At 34.6% G+C, this 9848-nt stretch overlaps 1 protein-coding gene across 1 annotated transcript; it reads right to left on the bottom strand.

Moving 5' to 3' along the window:
* Window positions 1–731: 731 nt before the first annotated feature.
* Window positions 732–1691, bottom strand: LOC145158731 (uncharacterized). The gene has a single exon (XM_079077587.1). It carries the CDS (start codon window positions 1689–1691, stop codon window positions 732–734), a length of 960 nt encoding a protein of 319 aa, XP_078933713.1.
* Window positions 1692–9848: the final 8157 nt, after the last annotated feature.

The following is a 9848-nucleotide window of genomic DNA, read 5'->3' as shown; positions in this document are numbered from 1 at the left end:
CCTCATCGAGTAAGGATTTCATTTAACTCACATATATCAGAATGAATCAACTCAAGTAATGATGTGTTTCTCTTAACTGATGGAAATGGTTTCTTAGTGAACTTTGATTTCACACAAGTTTCACATTTTTCAAAATCTATTGTGTCATATTTTAACATTCCTTTAGTTTGCATTTTTTCAATATTTTTAACATTAGTGTGAGCTAAACATTTATGCCATAAAGAAATTGAACAAACAAAATAACCATAAAAGTTCACTTCATTCACATTAGCAACCAATCCACCAATTACATCATTACCAACACTTGACACACTAGCAACACTAGAACTACCACTCTCAACACTAGGACCACTCATATTACCCTCATCACTAAGGCACAAATGATACATCCCTGAACAATTGTTCGCCCTCCCAACATATCTTCTGCCTTTAGTGATCACAATTTTGCCTCTCTCAAGCACCATCTTGAACCCTCCCTTGTCAAACTTGTCCGCAGAAACCAACCCTTTCGAGATAGTAGGAACATGAAGAACATATCGAAGGGTTACCCATTAACCACGTGTGAACTTCAACCGAACATCACCTCTTCCTTGAACTTCAGCTCTTTGTCCATCAGCACAGACGACGACCGTTCCATGTGGCATTGGGCGGTAAGTGCGGAAGCTCTCTCGTTGCCCACAAACATGCACAGTGGCTCCAGTGTCCACGAACCATCCTCGAGCACTGATTGCTCAGGTAAGGGAGGAGATCATAAAAATCTCTCCAAGGTTCACACTTGCCACCATGTCAGTCACCTGCTCGACTGCATGTGCTACCGGTCCTGATTTGCGATCCTTGCATTCTCTCGCATAGTGCCCAATCTCTCCGCAGACGTGGCAAGGTCCGACCCTCTTCGGCTTTGAGTTAGGATTCTGATGTCCCGATTTCTTGAAGCTTTGTTTCTTGGGTCCGAAGTTCTTCTTGTTCTGTCCCCCAGACTTGCCTTTGTGACTAGAACCCCCAGCTGACACGTGATGCACACTCGATCCGACTTTACCACACTTGTCCCTGATGCGAGTTTCCTCCTCAATGCGGAGGTGTTTCATCAGATCATCCAAGGAGTAGTCCTCAGATTTATGCATCATTCTCTTAGAGAAATCTTTCCACGAGGGTGGCAGTTTTGCGATGATCGCACCAACCTGAAAGAGTTCTGGAATAGAGATGGAAAGTGCGTTCAACTTGTTGACCATGACTTGGAGCTCATGCACTTGCTCCATGATTGATTTGTCATCAGCCATTTGAAACTCTAGGTACTTAGACACAAGGTACTTGTTAGTACCTTCCTCATGTGCCTTGTACTTAAGTTCCAACGCATTCCATAACTCTTTTGGATCTTTGACCGGTGCGTAAAGATCATAGAGCCGATCAGATAGGGAGTTCTTGATGTGACCCACACATAGTTCCTCAGACTCTCTACGTAGAGTCCTTTGCTTTTCCAGTTCTGTGATGACTGTTGGGTCCATAGTTTTCCCCGCCTCGGGAATTAGATTAGTAGGAATTGGTGCCAGTTTTGGGTCCAACACAAAGGAGAGCTTCAAAACATGAAGCATGAACTTGAACTTTTCGGCCCAACGGGTGTAGTTCTGACCATCGAATTGGTCAAGTTTGGAAAACTCTTGGTTCATGAAGTGGAGGCTAGCAGTAGTGTCCATTAGTCTGTTAATGTATCACAATAAAAACCTTTAAGAATGTTGAAAAACCAAACTAATAGACACGCAAGGAAACCGACAAATAATATTGAGAATTATGTGTCGATTGGTTGCGAATAATAGATTCAATTATTATTATTATATTTACCAAGTTTCGTCCAAAACCAGATCAATCATTCACGATTAGATCTGATTATAAGAAAGGAAGAAGAAGAATGTCCTCTTGTTGGACGAAATTAAATGCAAGACAAAAAGTAAAACCGACATGTTAATGGCTGATCTTGAACTTCAAATAACTGCACGGATCAGACTCCTATCCTTAAAGGTTTTTACTTCACTTCTACTGGCTGTAAGCATCAGAGTAAAACCCCAGGATTTAATGCAGATCTATCGATCTTCCAACAGCACTGGAAATCGACAAACACAAAGTGAATACTCGGAAACCAGAAGAAAAAACGCAGAGAGTGGGAGGGAGCTTTTATTTTCGTGAGTGTCAAATGGCTCCTAGGGAGCAGTATTTATAGGTATCGAAACCCTAGAAGGCATAAAACGGGCCCCATAGGCCGGCCCCAGAAACCCTAGGACGACGACTTGCTCTCCAAGCAAGCCGATTCCTGATCCTTCTAGAATGCCCCGATAACTTATCCTCCACGAAGTCAACGCCGGTCAACCATTTGACCGGATCGGTCAAACCGGCTTGACCCGAACTCGTCAAAAATAAAAGCTCCTCAGCTCCCAGCGACCGATGCGTCGTGCCAAGTGCGCCATTTCGCGCACTCGCGACGTCGGCTAGTGCTAGGCTAGGCTAGGCTAAGCGCGCGCGTGGGCTTGGCCCATTCCTTTGATCCACTAGAGCCTTTGAAGGCCTATCAAGGGAATAAGCTTATAAAGCCACAAAAGTTTCTTCCCACCACCAATGTGGGATACAAAGGAAATAGCCAACTTGCAATTCCTTTATATATATAAAGTTCCAACATGAACAACGCCCCCAGGGTCGGTGGGTTGGGTGTGGCGTAAGTGGTAGGACGGAGGAAGACGCTGCATCTGATTGGTGGTGAATCTGGCCCCTCACAATCTCCCTCTTTCTCTCTCTTTCTTTTTGCCCCCTTCACCACCAACCCACCGGTGAACACCATTTCCATACCCTGGTGGGTTGGTTGTGGAATGATAAAATGTCTACGTGTCCTCACCTTCACTCCGTGACGACTCCTCTTGGCCTAAGTTGGTTGTTAGCTAGGTTTTATTTGCAATAACTCGATTTGATTCTTGGTATATCATTATCCAAATAAAATTATTAGCTACTTAATTAGTAAAATATTGATGTATTATTTGATGACAACAAATAAAAGATTATGTATCCTTTGATGTAATAATTAGGAGTGTTTTACAAAACTAACCAATAGCCGGATGCTAGCTAGAAACAATACTTTATAGCTGAAAGCTGGTATCCGTAATATTGTAACTTGGTTAATGTATTAAACTATGCGTATTGTAACTTATATATTTTTATAATATTTAAAGTTTAATACATATACCGTGATCCAATTTTTCACAGTTTAATATAAAAAATATCGGTTCTTATATTTCCGAAGCTTCTTGTGATTCTTAATTGCTTTTTTTATTGAATATATGTGCTTACTATTTAATATATATTGAGTTATCTATATATTTTTAATGTTTTGCATATCTAACCCTCACCCTTTAATCATATTTATTTTTAACCTTTTACTTATATTTTAGTTTTAAATATTTTTTTATTTATTTGCTAATTAGTTATTTGTATTAAATACTTAACGACATTTCATTGATGATATATATAAATTTATAATGATTATATAATATTTTCAAGTTTTTTATATAATTATGATGTATTAAATTTTTTTCTTATTAATTTTTTTCGAATGATGTATTATAATATATTTCTTTTAAAACAATATATTGTAATATTTTCAATAATTTATAATATGATGTGTGTTTGAAAATAACTAACTAACTGAGAGGGTTTAATAGAAAATTTTAAATAAACAACCATAAATTAGTTAAAATTTGTAAAAAATACTATTGAAAAAAGGTTAGCTACTCCATATGCTATTCAATTATATGTTAAAGTTTATTCAATTATATGTTAAAGTTAATGAAATAATAATCTATATATTTATATATCTATATATTCATTATAATAGATGTCAAAATACTTCAACCACATGCATTTGAAAACTATCTTATTGTATTAAAAGTTTAACACATTGGATAGGAGAGTTAAATCTTGAATGTTATAATTATGGATTTCAAGAAAATTAGATGACCAATATGAGTAGATGATGCAACTAGACTTCTCGTTTCTATAATTTTAATACGTTATTTTTGTATTAGAGGTAAATGATGCTGCTAGACTTCTCGTTTTGGAGCAAAAGATGATACTTGATAATTATTTTACGTGTGATTTTGTCGATGTTCAGAGATTATTTCTGTTAACAACTATTTAAAAATTCGCAAATAGAGTCATTCTATAATATGAAAACCAAACATAATGATAATAATAAGATTGAAAAATACCCAACGAGTATTTGCAGGAGTGGTAATACTTCTTGAGTGAGATAAGCAGTTGTCGTCACTTCTAATATAGAAAAACAGTCAACCAATATTTGCTGTTAGGCGATCTCCACTGCAATGAACTCTTAATTGTTCAATTTATTGTCACATCAGCATTCCACTAACTATATCATTTTATATATTAATCTCTACACTCCATTAAACTCTTAAGACTTCAATGGTACATCAACATTTTATTATATTTTTTTATAAATAATATTAATAAATAAAACTAGAATATTACATTAATTAAAAATTCAAAGTTACAATTACTAAATATTGATTAAAGATTACAATTTAAAAATTAAAAGTTATGAATAATACATTAAATAATAACTACAATATCTAAAATACAAATTTTACTACATATTGTATTTTATTTTAATCTCGTCACAACGGTTTCTTCAAATTTTACGTCCATCTTCCGACATGGTATTTGGATCCATGAAAATGATTGAAATCTCTTCTTTCTTTACCTTTTCTTATTTAATTTTCATCTTTTTTTTCTTTCAGTGCATTCTTCATATCAAAAGAGTTTTGGTAGCGTTCGAAACTCTTTTTACTTTCTTCTATATGTTTTTCAAGTATTTCATCAAGCCTATGACCAGATGACGAAGTGGAATTAATAGCTTTTCCTTTTGCTGCATTCCTACTAATTGGACGAGTTGTAACTTCATCATTATCCAGGTTAATGAAAGATTTTGTATTTGATGAAGACATAGACGCCCCAGATGCACTTCTTGAATCTTTCCATTTGGGTTCATTTTTAAGGATATTCCAAATTGGGTTGTGCCTAAAATTGACACCATATCTTGCATGATAATGCTCAAAAGCTGCACTTTTGAGATCATCCTCATACCATCCACTGAGGTGTTGACCTTTCACCACTATATATATATATATATATATATATATATATATATATATATATATATATATATATATATTTGATTAAATGCAACTGCAGGTGGTTTCATGTAATGTCAATGAATTTTGAGGTTGGCTTGAGTTCTCGCAACGTTCAACTTGTTGTTTATTTCATAATACACATTAATCTGTTGCAAGAATTCTTTATCACGTTGTTGACTTCTAGTAATGTTGTCATCTGGAATTTGTAGCCAATCTTTTGCCAACGATATTTCTTTTTCTTTGCTCCAGTAGTTTTTGATTTTTTATTTTTTGTGATTTGTTAGTGGGAGTTTTTGTTGGTGTTGGCTCATTTTCCGAAATATGGGAAGGATCTATCTTGGTAGAATTGGGGTATGCATTTTGGTAGGGATGGTGTGGAGATATGGGTATAAATGTTGTGGATGATTGTTTGGATTTGGGTATGTATATTATGGATGATTGTTTGGATTTGGTATGGAAATTGGGGATGATTGTTTGGATTTGGGTATGGATGTTGTGGATGATTGTTCGGACTTTCGGGATCATACAAAGATAACAAGTGTGTATAGTAATTTCGATTCATGATTCACGTATCAAATGGTTGGTATGTGTGAATGATAATATAATAGGTCATCTTTATTTGTAGAGTTGAAAATCTTGTATGCATTTGCCTTTAATTTGAATTTCATTTGACTTTAATTTGAATTTCATAGGACTCTAATTTCAATTTCATTTGACTTCAATTTGGATTTCATTTCACTTTAATTTCAATTTCAATTTCATTCGAATATAATTTGGATATCATTTTACTTTAATTTCAACTTCATTTGAATATAATTTGGATTTCATTTTACTTTAGTTTGGATTTCATTTGAATATAATTTGGATTTCATTTTACTTTAATTTGATTTCATTTAGATTTAATTTGAATTTCATTTAGAAAATATATTTTTGCTATAAAAGAATACAACTAGAGATGCACAAACTCCGAATCCGATCTGATCCGATCCGGTTCGATAACGTCAATCAGAATCCGGTTTCATCAAAGATCCGATCCGGTTTCAAACCGGTTTTAACCGGTTTTCCCTTACCCGAATCCGAATCGATTTAATCCGATCCGAAATCCGATCCAGAATTTACAAATCAATAAATAAAAAACATTTTTAGGACCTCATATATAACACAAAATGCAACATAGGTTCATTAAAATAGTTAAAACATACATCAAACGTCGAAATAGAAAGAGTTTAGAAACTAGTTAACTAATAATAATAATAATAATAATAATAATAATAATAATAATAATAATAATAAAGTGGCTTTATAACATTTTGCCAAATAGAAAAAGGTTTTGTGGTCTTCCACTTCGTGTCACCTTCACTAAAATGTACTTCAACCGCCACACAAATGGTTAGGGGTCTCATCAATACCATATTCTTCATCTTCGTCTTCATCTTCATCGTCATCGTCTTCATTTTCTTCCGGAGGTGTTGATAAGCCTTGTGCATATTCTTCATCCATTATCTCTGGTTCAATATTTTGTGCTAGTCGGTCTTCTAGTGATGCCAAGTGTTGTATACGTTCCACCGAATCCAAGTAATCCTTCAAGCAAACGCAAACCTCTACCGCAACCGGTGTAAGATTCGTCCTCAACTTTGATAAAACTCTACCACTAAAAGAAAAAACGGATTCCAAAACTACTGTGGAAGCTTGGACGGTTAGGAAATTGCGGGCCATGATGGAGAGAATAGGAAATTGTGCTTCCTTTTCCCTCCACCAAGCCAAAAGATCCAAAATTTTAAATTGTGGTGCACTCGAATTTTAAAAAGTTTGACCCCATATAAATTCCAAGTTCGCTACTAGGGGTTAATGTACGTGCTCGTTTGTTTTGTTCCTCCAAAAGGTAATTATAGAGGTCTATATGAAAATCCGTTCGACCCCCACTACTACCCGATGCACCACTAGTAGAGTCGGTTACACTTGTAAAATTGTTTGACATATTGCCATATTTTGTAGCGTAAATGTCAAACAAATTAGTAAAAGTATTATTAAAATTGTGTATTTGGTTATGGATGTAGTTTAAGTCATCTTTGTGCAAATTTAAAGAGATGGAAATTTTGGTAATCAAAGTCTCTACACCCGTAACATTGATACATGGGTTTAATGTTGCGACACAAGTAAAAAGTGGTGACATTTCTTTGAAATATTTGACTAATTTTTGTCTCATTGGTCTCGTAACCAAAACAAATATGTCACTTCTTTGTTAAAAATGCTCCAATTGCGCGTACATCAACCATAATTCATTTAATAACAATGGACTTGTAGGATAATACATACCCGATAAACAAATGGTTGATTGTTTAAAAAATTTTAACATTTCCACAAACTCTTCCATCAAATCCCAATCAAAATCCGAAACCAGGTTTTTTCTTTTTGAAATTGTGTCGTAAAATAATTGCAAAACGATTCTTTGACATGTCAAACTTTCAAACATCATGCATATCAAACTCCATCTAGTGTCAACATCCCAATGAGGACTATATGAAGTTACGTTAATGGAAATGACAAACTTTCAATATTTTTCCATTGTAACTTTATTTTTTCCAAAAACTCTAGTTAACACATTTTTGAATTTTTCAATCGTTGAATCTATCATTTTTAAACCATTTTGTACCGCTAGATTAATAATGTGACAAACACATTTTTGAATTTTTCAATCGTCGAACTCCATCTAGTGTCAACATCCCAATGCGGACTATATGGAGTTCGACATAATGTGTTTGTCATATTAAAGAAACACCGATTTTTATATTTAAAAATCATAGTTGCATATCTTTTTTTGGCTATATCCCAATACTTTAAAGCATCACGTCTAAGAGAAGTGCGACTTACTTGTCGATATTGTGGTTGCATTTTTTCCCGCAAAATCCTTGTTGATTGTGGGTTGTCGAAGTAGTTGAAAAGCAAGCCCTCTGGAATCACGAACTTGCAAAAGCTTTCACGAATGTCATCATTGTTGTAAATAAAGATCGCCCCGTCGGGAGTAATATTTGGTTGATTCGGATCGCCTTGACCTTTTACAAACGGACAAGTTTTTGTTGCATGACTCAACGTACTATTGTCATCTTTTCTCAAAAACATCCCACACTTCTTGGATCTCTCTTTTTCCTTCCCGTTCGACAACAAACACAAATCATAATGTTCCCACACTTCTTTATTCCGAGTGGTTGGTATGATTTTCACCACCGTTGCATCCGAATCTTGACCCGCGGTAGAATTTATCGAGCTTATTTTTGTGGATTATTATGAAACTGGAAGTCTAAACGTAGTAGAATTTTGTGTAATATTGAAAACTAGCAAATGCCATCTATTTATATGTGTTAAGAAGGTCATAAAAGTCAAGAAATAGTCAAACTAACCGTTTTTTGGAGCTTACTAACGGTTTGAAAAAAAATTGATTTTTTTCGAAAATGCCTGTTTTTAACGGTTAGAAAAAATCTGATTTCAAACCGGTTTTGGATCCGGTTTACGATCTGGGGTCGATCCGATATTGCGTCCGAAACTTCAAACCAGTTTCAATCCGGTCACCGGTTTAATCCGAATCGGTTCGGTCAAAACTGACCAAATCTGGAATCCGGATCGGATCGGATCCTATGGGTCAATCCGGTTTTGTGTGCATCTCTAAATACAACCTATTTTATTATTTCATACCTACCAATTCAAACTATTTCTTAATTTCTTTTTATACGTTTTCATCATCATCCTCAAATGATTCTGCTTCTGAATTCATAATCAACCATCTCACAAGTAATTCTACATTTCAACTATATAAGGAGCTAAAATGCATGGAAGCAGATTAGTCAGATGCTGAAAGTTCAAGATGTTCTGGATAAAGTCGAAGATATATAGATAGAAATCGTGAAGAAGGACATGAATATCTTTGGAAAGACTATTTCGATGTGCATCCTATTTTCCCACCTCAAATGTTTAGACGGAGATTTTAGATGAGGCAAGAACTATTTGTTCAAATTGTTAACGATATCTCTAACCATTCTATTTATTTTCAACAAAGAAAAGATGCTCTAGGTATCAATGGTCTTTCCCCTTTACAAAAATGCATTGCTGCCATACGCCAGTTGACATATGACACAACTGGTGACCTCTTTGATGAATACATATGAATTGGTGAATCAATTTCAATCAAATGTCTATAAAACTTTTGTCAATATGTGATTGAGGTTTATTCAAGCAATTATTTAGGAAAACCTAATGCTAATGACATTCAAAATTTAGTACAACAACATTCAGTCTTGTTGAGGTGGATAACTTTCTCAGAATCTAAGTAATCTCCCATGACATGGTTGAATAGGGATTAAACCCCCTGCTCCCCCCCCCCTCTTCATTCATTAAACTTAACCCACAATGCTAACTTCATTCCATTCAACACCACATCACAATTTTTGACCCATTAAACCATCCATGAAACCCCGATTGGGGATGACCTTATATATTTGTCAAAAAGTTTAGAATGTATATAAGAACAAATGACATAATTCACTTTTATTGATTTATCATGAATTATGTTTTGTTTTACATACAAATTGGAGAACAAGTTATAAGTACGTGAAAATAGATATAAATTACATTTTTATTAATTTCTTGCTCATGATTTTTCTTTCA

Source organism: Lactuca virosa, chromosome 2, assembly GCF_052849685.1.
Source record: "Lactuca virosa cultivar CGN04683 chromosome 2, Lactuca_virosa_CGN04683_v6, whole genome shotgun sequence".
NCBI lineage: Eukaryota > Viridiplantae > Streptophyta > Magnoliopsida > Asterales > Asteraceae > Lactuca > Lactuca virosa.
Note: the sequence above shows the minus strand (reverse complement) of the source record. Positions and strands in the feature narration are given on the sequence as shown.